The 17,462-nt window shown below is 42.8% G+C and overlaps 2 protein-coding genes across 2 annotated transcripts; both read left to right on the top strand.

Annotated features, from left to right (window-relative positions):
• The first annotated feature begins 3,941 nt into the window (after nucleotides 1-3,941).
• On the top strand, nucleotides 3,942-9,230 carry nek2 (NIMA-related kinase 2). Its single transcript, XM_063495732.1, has 9 exons — nucleotides 3,942-4,077; nucleotides 5,585-5,802; nucleotides 5,893-6,133; nucleotides 6,296-6,378; nucleotides 6,479-6,605; nucleotides 7,368-7,602; nucleotides 8,296-8,350; nucleotides 8,474-8,550; nucleotides 8,815-9,230. The coding sequence occupies exons 1-9, from the start codon at nucleotides 3,982-3,984 to the stop codon at nucleotides 9,021-9,023; spliced, it is 1,341 nt and encodes a 446-aa protein (XP_063351802.1). The 5' UTR covers nucleotides 3,942-3,981; the 3' UTR covers nucleotides 9,024-9,230.
• Nucleotides 9,231-10,803: 1,573 nt separating this feature from the next.
• Nucleotides 10,804-17,253, top strand: slc30a1a (solute carrier family 30 member 1a). The gene is made up of 2 exons (XM_063495699.1): nucleotides 10,804-11,707; nucleotides 13,650-17,253. Exons 1-2 carry the CDS (start codon nucleotides 11,134-11,136, stop codon nucleotides 14,540-14,542), a joined length of 1,467 nt encoding a protein of 488 aa, XP_063351769.1. The 5' UTR covers nucleotides 10,804-11,133; the 3' UTR covers nucleotides 14,543-17,253.
• Nucleotides 17,254-17,462: the final 209 nt, after the last annotated feature.

Below are 17,462 nucleotides of genomic sequence, written 5' to 3'. Positions count from 1 at the left end.
CATAAGCTTCCAGTAACCCCCATTACAGCCCACCAACACCCCGGCAGAGGGGAGGAGGATATTATGGGATGGATCTCTTCTGTCCTCCCTGTCACTCCCTCCCATCTCCTGGCCTTTAACAGGGCCAGCTGACGTCAGAGCGGCCTCGGGCACCCGACTGTCTCTGTTGTTTTTAGCTGTCAGTTTTCCGCTCGCATCCTCCTCCCACCGCAACTGTTTCTGGCTGATATCCAAACTCCTCCAGCGCTTTGTAGGAGTGACCTTTGCAGAGGCAGACTGACAGACCGGCCCGGGCGCTCACTCTCTCGGTGGTGCGAGTGGTGTCAGTGTGTGGCGCTGGCAGCGGAGAAGGGGCTGAAAGGATAATCTGAGCTGTGACTGTGGCTGCCCCGCTGAGAGGACCGTTTACTGACGGAGATCCCAGAGACTGCGTTTATCTCGGGTTGAGATCACGCATCACTGCTAAACTCCGAAATCAGCTTTTATCGAACGCAGGGAAATGAAACGGACCAAGAGAAAACCAAACTTTTACTTCTATAATTCATGCGTCTTGTCTTTCTGAAATTGTTTATCATTTATTTAATTTGAATTGACTTTTTACTTTTGTTAGATTTAGAAAAGGTTCTTGCACAGTCTCTTTCATGTTTTTCCTCCCTTTTATGTAGTTTAAACCCTTTTAATAATGTGTTTTAGCACCACATTGTACAGTTTCTGTATACTGAACCTCCGAGCCTTTAATATAATTATATTTTATGGCTTTGGCTTTTTAAATTAAAATATGTTCCATAACAGACCCACTTACTGTATTATGTTCAACATTTTATTTTTTACTGTTACTTATTAAGCTATATTTGGTTTTCTTGTTTTGTCATTATTCTATTTTTTTTAAAATATATTTTACTTTACAACAGTGTTGAAACAATTTTGGTTTTTATAACACACTTACATATCTTAGTCTATATAATTCTGTTTAATACATTTATGACAGTTACTTTTATTTATTTGTGATGAATAAAGTTGAAATAAAAATACAGGAAGATCTTATTCAAGTCATGTTCTGAGTGAAGTGGATGTCAAAATTATCATGAAAATAAGAACAATATAGACTGATAACAAGATCACATCAGTAAGAAATCTGAGGAATGAATTAAATTATACAGTTTTTGAATCAATGTCTTAGTAAATCATGAATTGGGATTAAGGGATCTGCTCTAAAAAATTTGTAGGCTCCTACTCATTGAACAAAACCTTTTCTGTGGCATCTCTGTTACCAATTTTAATTGTGGCATTCCTCAAGGCTCCCTCCTTGGCCCACTTTGTTTTCCTTTTTTTCTTCTTCCTTTTTGTGTATATTGGTCACACTGAAATCATCAAACAAATTTTAATATTAGATAAGGATAACCTGAGTAAATAAAACATGTTTTTTTCCCTCGTCAATTAAGGGGAAATAAAGCTATCTAAACCTACTTGGCCCTATGTGAAAAAGTCTTTGCCCCTCTTGTTAAATCATTAACTGTGATTAACTATTTTTTCTTTGGAAACCTGAATTCAGTTTCACTCGCTACACCCAGTCCTGATTACTGGCAGACCTGCTGGATCAAGAAATCACATAAATACAACCTGTTTGACAAAGTGAAGTAGACCAAAATATCTAATAAATAAATAAATACAAAAAACACATCATGCCATAAACACATTTTCCAAAAAAATAATAAAAAATGCCTATAAGTGATATCAAATGCTGAGTATCTCATAAGTTTCTAAAATTCAGTGACTATTTGCTCTTATTTTTTCCTGCTTTGATTAAAGACAATGCTCTTTACACCGTGAATAGGACTCTCCTGGGTTTTGCGATACCTAAGCCCAGATATTTAAACCATCCACCTTCTTCTGCTTCTACTTCTTGCAGCTTCACCTTTCCACCTGTCTCCCGCTCATTCACAGACATGTATTCTGTCTTGCTTCTACTTACTTCTACTTCTACTTCTACCTACTACTTTATTCCTCTTCTCTCCAGGATCTTCTCCACCTGCTCCCTATTTTTGCTATAGATCACAATGTCATCTGCAAACATCATTGTCCACGGAGACTGCTACCCGACCTCATCTGCCAACCTGTCTGTCACCACAGCAAACAAGAAGAAGGGGCTCAGAGCCGATCCCTGATGTAATCCCACCCCCACCTTGAACCCATCTGTCACTCTTACCCTGACCACTGTCTCCCTGTCCTCACACATGTGATATGAGGACCTTCCTTATATATATGATATAATTCCTTCCTTGTGCAGTACCACAATTATTATTATTATTATTATTATTATTATTATTATTATTTGTTTGTGTAAAAAACAAAAAAACAAAAACATGTGGATGGCAATTTGAGTTGCCACTACCACCTTTTTTTCTTTTCCCTCCCTCTTCTCCATCAGCACCAGTCGGTCAGAGCAGACTGTCTGTAGGACATAAGCGAGTGAGAGCAGAGTGAGAGGTCGCTCGTGTTGCCGCTCTCAGATGGCGACTCTTCAGGAGGTCCTGCTGGTCAAATCAAATGACCAGTGACAATAAGACGACTACCAGCTTTTAACATATGCAGTCTTGGGCACTAACAGTCGGTGACCTTTTTGTGTCCCCAAAGATGATTCTCCCCCAACTTCAGAGATGGCAAGCATTTACACAGATGCATGTTTTTATTTGATCTTTCAGACTGCTTCAGACCTCATTTAGGTTTTCCAATGATTTCACATAGCCTTAAAAAAAAGTTTCTCGATCCTTTGTTATGGATATCTTATTGACCTGTTCCCTTCTTTGCATGATTAATATTATAGAGAGCTACTCCTGCTGTTCCTTGTAAAATCATAAATCCCAGTCCCCCAGTACAAAAGACAGGCCCAAGAGGTAAACAGAAGCGTTTGTCAAACAAGTAAAAATTTTTTGTCTTTACATATAAGTTGTGCATACCTTACATGTAGAAAATAAAAGCCACAATGTCATACTAACCTAACAGAATTACATAAACACTAAAAACTGCCAGTAAATATATTAATTCTCATATGATTTTCAATAAATATTCTGCAGAAAAAGTTAAAAAAAATTTCATTTTGTTATTATGTGTCTTTTTAAAAAAGACAATTTTTAGATCTTCCTATATCTCCGCAAAACAGGCTAAAAGGGTTTTATCTTTTCTCCCTTTAATTACAATTTTATTATATATATGAATTATAATAAAGCTGGGTTGTGAAAGAAAAATTTAATCTTATTGGGAGCTCAAAACCGGCAGTGCTGCTAAGGTGTCATTCATAGGCCGGGCCACACGTGACTAAAACCGCATTCTTCTTTTCAATATGCACAACATAACTGTGCATAGTATCTCCTTCCACTCCAGAGAGAAATACATTTCAAAATCAATGGCAAATCCCAGTTCCGCCTTTTCTTAAAAAAAAAATAAAATACAACCATCATAAAATTCAAATTTCCTGAATAAATGAATTTCCTGACCCCGTTTACCTTCACGCTGCGCCGATGCCGGCTCCCAAACCCGCGGTTGCGCTCACCCGGACCATGCGATTCTGGCGCCACCTCGTGGAGAGGTGGAGCACAACTCCTGTGTGTCGTCTACCCGCTCAACTCTCGCGGTACTCCGGCGCTTAGCAACCTCACAAGTTGCGTCTCTGCGCTGACCAATCGGCTGCCAATCAGCTGCGCGAGCAATGCCAATCACAGTCAAGGATTTCGGCACCAATTTAAACAGAGAATAATCACTTCCTGTTTTGGTAGTTAACGCTTGAGTACACGATAGAGGAAAGAAAGATAAGCAAATGAATCTTAACCATTTAAACATATACATAGACAGAAAAGGCGGTTTAGGATTAAACTGAGAGCCTGTGTTGAAAGACACTACTTCCGGTTTATATTTACGTTGCCGTTAGCTGACGGTGACGCCAGTCCGGTAAGTTTTGAACGTTAGAATCGGTTACAAATCAGCATGCCGTCCCGGGTGGAGGACTACGAGGTGCTGCACACTATAGGCTCCGGCTCATATGGAAGATGCCAGAAAATAAAGCGAAAAGCTGACGGAAAGGTGAGTAAAACACACTTCCCGCATACCTGTGGGTTAAACTCACCTGCTTCCCGTGAGTCCGCGGGGCAATATTGTCGCAGTCTTGTTTTTTTCTCCCCCCACCTCAATAAACTTTATTTCAAACCGCTAACAAGTAGCTCTACCTGCCTGTAGCGTCACAGAAATTTTGAAAATTTAAGCTGTTAGCTTGTAATGTGGACCTTAGAAATGAGCAGCGTTAGATTAAAAAGGTCAGTTATTAATGACTTAATATTTTATGTTAATTTTTATATTTATATTTTACTATTTTATTTTACTGACTTCACCTTTTAAAAAAAAAATGTTTGTTGTTGTTGGTAACTTAATTATTCTAATAAAGGAAATTCCTTTCTTTGGGTCAAGGGTTACTTTGAAAATACATCAACTCTCAATGGGGAGATAAGCATGTTGGATATCTACACTCATATAGACTGGGTAATGTATTAGCAATAAAATGATGCCAGATCCTTTGACAAAAGTGAAAATTATTAAATTATTCACCTTTGGAGGGCTTAATTTAAAGACCCTGAAACTCAAAGTAAAAAATAATGATGTGGGAGGCTCGTAGATTTTGCCAAAATTTCATTGCTGCAATTCAAAATCGTACCCAGTAGTTTGTATGGCAGAAGGAACCCAGGATTTCATCCCAATACCTAATGGCAGTCCCTCCATGGATATGCCTCCACAGACCCTTACTGACCCACCACCACACTGATCATGCTGAATGATGTTACAGACAGCACAAGTTCTCCAAGGGGCCCAGATCAATATTCCATGAGAGTATAGCACTGGTGCCGAAATCCTTGATTGCGATTGGCCTTGCTATATAGTCACCCCCCCAGAGGCCCTTTTTAAGGTCTGTATTGTGTAAATCCCTGTATTTATCTAATACTCTTCCTGCTGTGCTGTAATCAGTTATTATTTCCGTTTGTGTCTGACAGTAAAGCCTGTTTTTCTGGTTTTATAGCCATCAGCAACAGTGACATGTGTTTAAATGCCGTCCCTATTTTAAGGCTCAATTCATAACATAATAACATTGATTGTACATTAAGGCATTGTATGCAGTTTATCCTTCTAGGGCAGGAGTGGGGAACTCAGGCCTCAAGGGCTGGTGTTCTGCAGGTTTTAGATATCACCCTGGATCAACACACCTGAATCAAATGATTCGTTCATTACCAGGCCTCTGGAGAACTTCGAGACATGTTGAGGAAGTAATTTAGCCATTTGAATCAGCTGTGTTGGATCAAGGACACATCTAAAACCTGCAGGACACCAGCCCTTGAGGCCTAGAGTTCCCCCACCCGTGTTCTAGAATAAAGACAAGTTGCCCAAGTTATCTTTACTTTTCCATAGCTTCCACTTGTCTTCTGTCTTCTTACGACACTGGTCTTTATTGAAAGACATTCTCTGCTCTCTGATTCAGATAACCATGATTCTTTGACTTTTACCTCTGTAATTCTGGTTAATTCAAAGCCGGTTTGTATCGTAGATCCTGGTGTGGAAGGAGCTGGATTATGGCACCATGGCGGAGAGTGAGAAGCAGATGCTGGTGTCAGAGGTGAACCTGCTGAGGGAGCTCAAGCACCCAAACATAGTGAGGTACTACGACCGCATCATAGACCGGACAAACACCACTCTGTACATTGTCATGGAGTACTGCGAAGGCGGCGACCTGTCCAGTCTCATCAGCCGCTGCATCAAGGAGAGGTGGGGTTGAATGCTAAATAATACTGACGGTTGCATGCTGGTGTGTCCTTTCCCTTCATTGGTGTATGCATGTGTTTTTTACCTTGACAGGCGCTATTTGGAGGAGCAGTTCATCCTGCGAGTCATGGCCCAGCTCACGTTGGCCCTGAAGGAGTGTCACAGGCGGAGTGACAGCAGGGCCACAGTCCTTCATCGGGACCTGAAACCAGCCAATATCTTCCTCGACATCAAGCAGAACGTCAAACTGGGCGACTTTGGCCTGGCGAGGATCCTGAACCATGACACCAGCTTTGCAAAGACATTTGTCGGGACGCCGTACTACATGTCTCCAGTGAGTGGCTTCATGCTGCTGGAGTTTGAAGCGTTTAACCTGAGCTTACAACTTTCCTTGCCTGAACTTTTGATTTTATTCTTGTTTGTTAATCTTTGTTTTACTTCATGATTAAAAAAAAAAAAAAGGGGACAAATATAATAATCTCTTTTTTTCTGTCAGGAACAAATAAACCGGATGTCATACAATGAGAAGTCCGATATTTGGTCTCTGGGATGTCTGCTCTACGAACTCTGTGCCTTATCGTAAGTTTTCCAGCTGTTCCGCTTTAGCTGATTTTCCCACTGCAAACTGTTAGGCAGCAGATCTTGCAGTTTTTCCTTCATTTTTCTTTTTCCTCTCCAGGCCTCCTTTTACTGCTTACAACCAAAAAGAGCTGGCAGAAAAGATCAGAGAGGGCAAGTTCAGAAGGATCCCGTACCGGTACTCTGAGGAGCTGAACACTCTGCTCGGCAAAATGCTCAACTTAAAGGTTGGAATTGAATTTATTTTTAAAATTTACATGATATGGTGCCTGAGCTATCTGATTATTTTAGACGGTATAAAAGATGGACCTCGTGTCCACATCTGGAAAAGGGAAGCCTGTGCAGGAATACTTCAAACCTTGCATTCTTTCTAACAGCCTGCAGGGGGCAACTGCTCTAGTTTTAGTGCCTTCCATGGCAAACTGGCCCTCAGCTCCCTCAGTAACCACTTTCCCATGACTTTATGGACTCAAGTGCTAGTTTTAGGTCATTGAATAAAACGTGAAGTTAATTTTGTAAATTCTAGTTAAATGGGCACTCTAAGCACTTTTTACCACCACCCACATTCACCCATTCTCACACACATTCATACGGTGCCTTTAGGTGCTTTTTCTAACTTTCTCACGCTTGCTCACTCTCCGGTAGATCCTGAACTGGGCCAATTTGTTGTTCAGTATCTTGTCCAAGGACACTTGACATGTGGATTGGGATGTCATGGTGGCTACATCCATCTTTTATGCAGTCTATGGTTTTGCACCAACGTGATGCTGGCGTCTGATCTGGAATGGGTTCCGGGCATTTCCACCCTTAAAGTGCCAACAGATATTACCCCAGCCTCTGCTAGCAGCATTACATAATAACTGGACCTCAAACTTATGGAAATGGGAACTGGTTCTCAAAATGAAACCACTGGCAGCGACACTAGCACCACATTGGCAGGAACAAAAAAGGCTATTTATGTTTCATTTATGGGCCCCTTCTCTTGGCAGGACTATTTGAGACCTTCTGTAGAATCTATTCTCCAGAGCAGCCTGCTGAGCGAGGCGGTTGCTGAGGAGCAGAGGAAGGCACAGTCGCGACTCCAAAGGAGATCAGCTGATTCTGACGTTCCTCTCCACAAACCGGCTGAGACGGCGCCCGCCTCGGCCACGGAGATCAGACTGAAGGAGCAGGCGCTGCGGGACCGAGAACAAGCACTCAAAGAACGTGAGGAGCGGCTGGAGAGTAAGACCTGTTTAAGCCCTGCTTTGAGCCGCACATACCTCAAGCCTACGTCTGTCAGTGTCGCTGTAGTCTGGCCTAGATTTTGGGAGAAATTAGAAAAGCTGTGGATTGTATTTTTAGTAGAGAAATATTTAATTTACATCAGTTTGAAGAGGCTACTCCTAACAGGAACATCCTCTTCTGCAAAGAGGACTCATCAGTATTATCTCATGTTTATGGACTTGTTTTCACATTGGCAGCAATAAGTAAAGTTGAGTAATACCCTAGAAAGTACTAGGTACATCTTGCTAAGAGGGTGGAAGTGTAGTTGAAGAAACCTGTGTGGATGGAACAGGTTTGTTCATGTTGCTTGGGGTGTTGCAACCAAACGATGACCTACTTCTACACCTACAGCTCCTGGCTGACAGTGGAGATTACACACCGCCGTGTGAAAGTGTGTGTGTGTGTACCCAGAAATATGTGGAAATAAAAGATTGTTAGTCACACATACAGCTATGATAAAAATAAAATGCCTCCTCTTTTAATTCTAAGGTTTTACATGTGAAGACATAATAAAACCTTTTAAATATTACCTGATTTTTAAGACCCTCTGAGGATGTCCTGGTGTTTAGACTTGAAAGAAGGTGTACATTCTTGAAAAGTGAGGGATAAATTCCAAAACTGAAACTGTCCATTTTTGTCTTTTAATTACAGGAAGAGAGCAGGAGCTGTGTGTTCGTGAACGACTTGCAAATGAGAAGCTCGTGCGGTAAAAAAAACTTTTAAGATTTAAATGATTTAAGTGATTCATTGTTTTCATTCTAACCATTCTTTGGCAGTCTTTCCAGCTGATTTTAGTTTTTTTCCCTTCATTTTGAATCGACCGTTTCAGAGCGGAGAGTTTGCTGAAGAATTACAGCCGCCTACAGCACCACAGGGACCTGACACCGATCTATGACAAAGACATAGGTATGGGAATCCAGCGAAGACTTCTGAACTTACTGAACCAAGACCAGAGCTGAGCAGTTTATTTTTAACGCGTGTGTCGACAATGTGAATGACTTTGGATCAAATGTATTTATTTTTTTAAATTAATTGTAAATATTTTTTATACAACAATAAAGAAATTATTTTTAAAAAGGTGCAGTTCTAAAAGCTCACACAACACATCTCACAATCACAGCTGTTGAGATTGTGATTTGTTAACGAGTTTACATGACTGTTTTGGTCTAGATGCGGAGAACCTCTCTCCGGGTAAGAAGAAGGTCCACTTTGCCGGCGAGAGCAAAGAGAACCAGCGGCCCGATGCTCTGCAGAGCGTGCCGTCCCAGGAGCTGGTGCTGCTGAGGAGGCTGCAGGCAGCGGCCCAGCGGAGCCAAGCTCTGAGTGAAATGGAGAAGATGTGCCAGCTCAAGAGCAGGCAAATCCTCGGCCTGCGCTGATCGCACAGATGTGACCGTGAGAGCTTCTGAAGGCCTGGAGTCATAACAACTGGATGAAAATGTTCATGTGTAGTTGTGGAAGTGCAGTGAATGTATGTGTTACTGTCTTATTTTTATGTAGCCTGATGAGTGAGTGTGTTATCACGGGCAGCTAATGTGATTATCAATGTACTGTGTATAGTTTTTTTGCTGTATTTATGGCTGTAGACATACATTCTTTGGAGACATCTCTAGAAGAAGGGAGACTATGTGGAATGACATATGATCCTGTGATGCCAATAAACAAAGTGATTATATTCATTACTACATTAAAGTAGGCATGATGCGATGATAAATACTTGTTCTATACCTTTTGGGGTTTTTTTTTGCATTTTTTTTTATAGCAGTTGAAATGATGTAATTTTAGTGTGGTCTGAGAGGTGTTCTGGTGGCAGTAGAGCTGAATTCTTCAGTTAGAGATGTTGTTCTGCTGCTTGTACAGTAAGTGGTGCAGAGGATAGATCACAGGTGTCAAACTCTAGGCCTCGAGGGCCGGTGTCCTGCAGGTTTTAGATATGTCCTTAATCCAACACAGCTGATTTAAGTGGCCAAATTACTTCCTCAACATGTCTCGAAGTTCTCCAGAGGCCTGGTAATGAAATCATTTGATTCAGGTGTGATGACCCAGGGTGCTATCTAAAACCTGCAGGACACCAGCCCTTGAGGCCTGGAGTTCCCCACCCCTGCTCTAATATGTGTGTGCTGGATATATCAACAAGCAAAAATGACTGATAAATGAGGAATTCTTTATCCACTCAGTTTGTGCGGAAATGTGTGCTTCTCTTGTTTGTTGCCTAGAGACATTACAGCTGTCCACGTTACTTTAACAGGGATAAATCTGTTTGCCCGGCCACAAAAAAAGAATCTGCCCTGGGGTCTATCACAGGGCTGTCATGCAAGTGGAGTAGGATCTCTGTAAGCCCACTCCTATATTTCATATGTATACAGACTGTAGTGGTAGTTTCTCCTGTGTTTTTTCACACTGGCGTAGCAATAGATGTAAAAAAGAGATAAGTTACAGGCTGGGCTGATCATTTTCACAGTAATAGAATTGTTTTTATATAACACTAGCTCCCACAAGGGGTCATCACTTTTCCATTTGCAATCAAGCTTTTGCTTTGAGTAAGTAGCAGATTAGATGTAATTTATTGTTACATTTGTCTTTATTTCCATTGAAGCTGGTAGCTCACTGGTTTGATTACTGAGGTTTTTTTTTTGTTTGTTTGTTTTTGTTTTTTTGTTTGTTTTTTTTGGGGGGGGAGGACAGCTTGTATTTAACTTAATGCAAAATTAAATCATTTTACTGCGTAAGTATACGGACTTTTGTAAAATAAAATATAAAATAAAGGAAGCAATTATAGTGTGTAGATGGAACACCGGTAAATGTATTTAGGGATTTTTCCGTGATTAAAAGCTGAGTAAAGACCTGTGATTGTATAAAAACGTGTTTTTTACTGGTAAGGGCTCCGTTTTTGTGATTATTCGCAGTCACCTGGTTTCAGCTGAAACGCCAAGATTTACGAATCAGTTACGGGTCTCATCGCGATATTACAATTGCCATTAGCGTGCGTAGCAACCGCTGTTGTTTGGCTTCTTTGCGCCGCCTACTTGCAAGAGTTGCAGAACGTGACCAATTGCGTTCCTCCCTGTAGCTCGTCTACCAACGGAAATCGTAGTAGGCGTGTCCCCCTCTGTGCCGTGTTCCGTGTGGAAAGTTTACCGGCTCGGGTGCAAAGTTTCAGCCGTCTGCAAAGCGGAGCTCGTCGGCAAAACGAGCGAGGAGGGTGCTGGTATTTATACGGTTGCCGAATCATTTTTTAATCGCGAATTGATTCGGTGTGTGTTTGTCCTCAGATATAGCCGAGTGTTGCTGCCGTCGCCGAATAAGAGTGTTTTACGCGGATGATATTAGCAGCGTTCGTATTGTCTCAGGGAGCCAAGCTAGCTTAACGTAGCCCGGAGTGAAACGGGAAAGCCAACCAGCGGATGTCGTGGGGATTTCTTGGGCTTTCTCAAACCTACTGATTTCTTCAACGCTAACTTAAATTGAATCGACTGTGAGGAAGGAAAAATGGCTTGCGAACCCAATCGTGCCCGGCTGCTGTGCATGCTATCATTGACTTTTGGGTTTTTCATCGTGGAGGTGGTGGTCAGTCGGATGACCTCGTCCCTGTCAATGCTGTCGGACTCCTTCCATATGCTGTCGGATGTCATCGCACTCGTCGTGGCTCTAGTGGCGGTCCGGTTCGCCGAAAAAACCCAGGCGACCAACAAGAACACCTTCGGCTGGATCCGAGCGGAGGTGATGGGGGCTCTGGTCAACGCCGTCTTTCTCACGGCGCTGTGCTTCACCATCGTCCTGGAGGCGGTCGAGCGCTTCACCGAGCCCCACGAGATCGAGTCTCCAGTGGTGGTGGCCGGGGTCGGTGCCGCGGGGCTTCTGGTTAACCTGCTGGGGCTCTGCTTGTTCCACGGCCACGCGGGCGGAGGCCACGGACACTCTCACGGAGGGCACTCTCATGGGAGTAAGAATAAGCGGGGCAAAACGAGCAAGAACTCGAAGGCTGGAAACGGGTCTTCGGGAGAGGAGACCAACAACTTGGTGGGAAATCACAACAGCCCAGGCGATGGGAGACCAAGAAATGGTGAGCAATAAGAGTTGTTGGTGCTTTAGTGTTGAAATGGACAGTCCACCCTCACTATTCCACCATTAATCTGAATACATGTGCCAGTCTTTATCTTCACTGTTAGCACTCCAGATTGTGTAACAGTGCATCAGTTTGTCTCCAGCCTGCCCTGTGAACTGCCCAAGTGACTAATTCGTATTGTTCTTTTTTCTTGACATATGTGTTTGGCGTCTCATATTTGTTGGGTTATTCTATCCTTGGAAACATGGTCTCCGTGTTGGTGACATTCCCGGGCAAAGCCTTAGGTTTCACTCTGGCTTCTAAATAAAGATAACGAGAAGTTTTTGCCTGACACAGTTGAGTCAAACTGAACTCGATTTTCAGTTTTTACCTGAATTTCCACACTGACTGTAGCTTGGGCCGGTATTTAAAACTTATAGTGGGATCCTTGTAAAGTCTCCTGACCAATGAGGAGCTTAGTGAGTTACCTTATCTGCTAAATAATTAGTAACTAAAGCTTAAAAATAAATGCAGTGAAGTAGGTGCCCAGCCTTTACACGCACCTGGCTGTCAGCTATCAGCAAAGAATCAGAAGCAAAACAAACTCGTCTGCATACAGGCAGCTTTTATTTTAGCTTCTTCTTAATTTAATTGTGCTTCTACAAGGTATTGAGTGGATGGAAAACCGGTCAAAGGCCAAAGTGGGGCAGCAGCTGGCCAATCAGCTTGTCCACCATACATTTTTGTTACATTAAACGCTTCTTACCAGACAAGCTGATTGTTTTCGAAGTACTGATAACCTCATGTTGGTGCCTGCGTGTCAGTTAAAAAGTTTCACAGCAGCCCTGGAGAGCTTCCGTGGCCCTTTCTGCTGGTCAGTCTAACTGAAGGGTTAAACATACAGAAGCTCATTTATTCTTCCCCCCCGCACTGTTAGGCCCTGCCAGTTTCAATAAATGGGGGTTATATCCCCCGCCCCTCCATGCACTGATTGCTGTTACTGGGCCATACATCAGTGTAGCCGTGGAGCCGACAGCCCCAGACACACCATTAGCCGCTGATGAATAGACCAGCTTGGTCCCTGGGATGGAAGTGAGCCACCGTTGCTCAGGTGCCGTTGCCCCAGCTTAGAGTGTGTTGCCACGCCGCCTGCCATTACTAACTGAATTTGCCTAATGTGAATTACTGAGCAGCATTTTGCTGCGTTTAGGTTCCTGCATGCTGTTTTTTTTTTTTTTTTTTTTTTTTTTTTTGGTCATCTGGCATGTTGTTTTCCTGAGTGTGGCCCTGGGCAGTTATATAGCACAGATTCAGTCACAAGATGAAGTCTTCAGCAGTGAAATCTGCAACATTGTTATGTAGTTTCACATGAACTTTTCCCCTTTTGCTCTTAATAATGGTATTGTATTTAACAGCTGGCTGCCATTTGATGGCATCCAGGGTTTTTACCAGGAGAAAACCAAAACCGAGTAGGGTTCACTGGGAGTTTTTGATGAAGTGTTGGAAAGTGGGGTTTAATTTTATCACATGACCAAAAACAACAGGACAATGCACAGAGTTCTGTTGTCAGGTGACATGATTTTTTTTTTTCTATCTTAACTATATGATTAACAATCGTTCAGTGTGCATAGTCCCCATGCTCAGAATGGGCGGGGGGGTGGTGGTGGTGGTGGTATATAAGCACAGTCAGTCTAGACAAAGGGACTGTGTTACCTTAGTCCTTGCAATTTGTTACAATTTGATAACCTAAACTGCTTTATTATGGTTTAGTATATTAAATACTAAATGACAAACCTGTTAGTCCCAGATAAAATCTTCTTTCAGGGTGTGTGGGAAGCACATGCTTCTTTATGTAGGATAAACCCTGGTCTGTATAATATGTGTGAAACATGTGTGTCAAAGTCCATTTGATTATTTAACTGTTCCAAACTAATCTCTGTTCTCCTTTTTTAATCTTTAGAAATCAGCTGTAAAGGCAGCACAGAGGTGCAGATGAATGGAAACACCCACTATGAGGAGATGGATCCCGACCACGACTCGTCGTCGCAGCTCAACATGCGCGGGGTCTTCCTGCATGTGCTGGGCGACGCCCTGGGCTCCGTCATCGTAGTGGTCAACGCTATAATATTCACCTTTGTGTGGCAGCCCTGCATCAAAGGTGAGAAGTGCGTGAATCCGTGCGTCAACAGCCACTCCGCTGACCATTACCATGACAACAACACCGTCGTCGATCTGCACGTGGGTCCAACTGTGCCGACCATGAAGTTCGCCGGCCCCTGCTGGGTTCTTTACCTTGATCCCACGCTGTGCATCATCATGGTGAGCATCCTGCTGTACACTACCTACCCTCTGCTCAAAGAGTCGGCCCTCATCCTGCTGCAGACCGTGCCCAAGCAGATCAACATGCACCGGCTCAACGAGCGTCTGCTGAGCCTGGATGGCGTCCTGGCCATCCACGAGCTGCACATCTGGCAGCTGGCCGGAAGCCGCATCATCGCCACGGCGCACATCAAATGCCACGACCCCACATCTTACATGGAGGTGGCCAAACGCATCAAGGACTTCTTCCACAATGAGGGCATCCACGCCACCACCATCCAGCCCGAGTTTGTCACGTTCAGCTCAGAGTCTCGAGACTCCCTGTGCGAGCTCTCCTGTCGGACTCAGTGCGCTCCCAAGCTGTGCTGCGGCGCTGCGGACAAACAGAACACCGGCTCTGACAAGAAGGCTGCAGTCGCTTCAAACCTGGAGGTGATCAGTGAGACCTCAGAGGCGGCGGGGGCCGTAGTTCAGGTGTGCCCTGGGTCTGAGGCTGAGGTCAGGATTGCCAGAGAAGTGGAGTCATCTCTGTGAGATGAAGGGTGTGGAGAAGAGCAGAGGAGAAGCAAGAAAACCTCCACTTTGGGCAAAAACATCATCATCATTTGCAGGAAGCTGTACTATTTGTGGCTTAATCATTGCCCCGATAGGTCCTTTTATTTTCGGTTATTGCCCATCTACACGGCTGAGCCCCTTTCACTCCCTCCCATGTTCATACATTGAGCCTTAGTTCAACCCCCCCAAGCCTCTCCTCCGCCACTCAGTCCCTCCCTTGTTGTCCGTGGCTCTGGCAGTATGGGGGTATGGTTGCGATGCATGTTGGGTTGCACTGACCTCATCTCCACTAGGACTGGATCAAGGCCTGCATTAGCGTCCCTCATTAGCACCGTGTTGTGATGTCTCATCTCGTCTCATGGTGTTTCTGTGCCAAAGCTTCTCAGTGGACTGAAGGGATCAGAGGGACATTCCCTCCTTCAAATGGACACACAGCACACACATCACTAGGTTATTTATTTAGCCTATGGACCTGCTGGAAAAGAGTCTACCTTCCTGTTTTTTTGTGTAGGCTTCAAGGAGACCTATTTTCTTTACCCTCTGGCCTCCAGATGGAATAGTATTGTATTGCATAATAATTTATGTATCTAAGTTATTAGAAATGATCTATTTCTCTGTAGATGCTGTTTGTAATGTTTAGCTCGGATGATAAACATTTATTTTTCTCTTTTCTCTCTCTCTTTTTTTTTTTTTTTTTTTGTCTTGAAATCTTTTGACAGACCATCTATGCTGAAGTCAGTTTTTTTTCCAGGTGTGATGTTTTTATAATGATTTTGTTTCTCAGACATTTTCGTCTGGCCTTGACTCGGATTTAATTGCAGTCGTTAGCTGGATACAAAAGCCGTACCAACACCTCTCTCACCTTGCCTTTTAATTAAAGAAAACAGTTGTGATAAGCATAGTCGACTCGGTGTAACAGGACTTCTCGCAGTGGCACAGTCACCTAATTAATTAAATAAACGTTTATTCTTAAATTTCGATGCCTTGCAAGCCAGAGAGTTGCAAAGAAACGAGCACTGTTCGCCATTTAGTGAAACCTCCGTCTGAATTTGTACTGGAAAGCTTTCTGTTGATGCCTGTTGGGTTTTAAAAACCCTCATGAATGTGTTCGGCACCTTGTCACAATCCATGCTGAGGGAGGGTTTTTTTTAATTTTAAATATATATATTTCCAGGACCTTCTGTGTTGTCTGCATGACCAAACTGAGACCTGGTGTTCGACTTTTTAACAGCTCCACTAAGAGCTCTAGTTGCTGCTTACCAGCGTCTGCTGGTATCCTACTATATTACTCATGACAGTGTGTGGGGGAATGACTCATCATATAGCTCTGTGTGTCCTCTGCTGTGGACAGCTGAGCCGAGCTGGTTGTTTGCTGAACTGAAGTCCATACAGTGGCCTTTGAATTTGTTTCGACTTTTCCCCTCATCAGCACAGATACCGTGTGAAGTTGATGAGTTTTGGATTTCCACTCTTTGATTTATTTTGCATTATAGAAATGTGTTCTGGGATATGTATTTTTTTCCATTTGTAATGTTTGGTCACTTTTACTCTTTTATGACTTGAGCTCTATGTGCAAATCGAAAACAAGTGTGTGTGCGTGCGTGTGTGCGTGCGTGTGTGTGCGTGTGGTGTTTTTTTTTTTTTTTTTAAATTTTAGATATGATGAATCAGCTGATGTGTTTTTGAACTGTATGGTGGCATGCAAAAGTTTGTCCACTGCTGGTCAACATGACTTACTGTGACTAGTTAATAAAACAATTACCTTATTTCCAAAAGGCAAATAATGGTTAATGGACTTATTTTTAAAGTGTGTAAATAATAGGTTTACCCTCTGCATGGTCACTTTTTTCTGTTGGTTGACTGTGAGGGTCTTGGAAAACTGTCAGAAGTCTGCTCTTCATCTTCAGATCTTTTTGTCCAGTGTTTGATGGTATTTAAATCAATCCACTCTTCTTTTCACCAGTGAATGCAGGACTGGTGGCAGCACAGCATGGTCAAAGCCATCCCCATGCTTAACAGTTGAACAAGTATTCTTCTAATGAAAGTCCTTATCCATTTTTTTCCCCAAGCATACCTTTGCTTATTTGGCCAGATGAGTTTCTTCTGCTGCTTTCTGCTGACTCTCCAATGAGTCATATTTGCACGTTTCACGGCGCAGGAGGTCGGTGCACAACTTCTCCAAACTCTGATAAATCTTCCCAAAGGTCAAAGTTTGTTTTTGTCTTTCGCACCTGAGCTGCATTTCCAGTATACCTTAAATTCTTTGCAGACTTCAGGATCGACTACCTGAAAATGCTTTCCTCTCTCCTCCTGAGTGGGCACCACTTGTTTTAATCTCCAGAGTGCTATGGAGCGCCTTAGAGGAGCAATATCAGAGTGTATAAAGCTTTAAAATATGAAACTCACAACTTTCCCCAGTTATTGCGAATAAGCCATAGACCTAAAAAGCAAATTAAGGTCTGAGACTTTAGTAAAAATTATTTGTGAGGTCAAATCTTGCGTAAAATGTTAAAAATCTACAATTTTATGCCTTCTGGAGATCAATCCATCCTCTGTTTGCTTAGCTGTTCACAGTAACCTAAACTATTTTGCAAATTATCCAAACTTTTGCATGTCACTGTATTGACATATATACCTAAAGTACCTGTCCAGTGTGTTATTGTGAAATTAAAGCAAAACATGTTCGTTAAAGCTGAAGAACCCGAGTTAGTCTCATTCTTACTTTCTCCAGCTTTTCAAATGTACATTTTTACATAGAGCACCACTCTTTAAAAAGTCAGTAAATTACAGAAGGTGGAAGGTGGTAATGGCAAAAGCCAGAGCACCTTTCAGCTTGTCCCTGCTGCAGAGAAGGACCAAAGGAGTGCCCAGGGGTGCCTTTGCTGCCCTAGATAATCCT

Source organism: Pelmatolapia mariae, linkage group LG15 (assembly GCF_036321145.2).
Source record: "Pelmatolapia mariae isolate MD_Pm_ZW linkage group LG15, Pm_UMD_F_2, whole genome shotgun sequence".
NCBI lineage: Eukaryota > Metazoa > Chordata > Actinopteri > Cichliformes > Cichlidae > Pelmatolapia > Pelmatolapia mariae.
The sequence above is the reverse complement of the archived record's forward strand: the minus strand, read 5'-3'. Positions and strand labels throughout refer to the sequence as shown.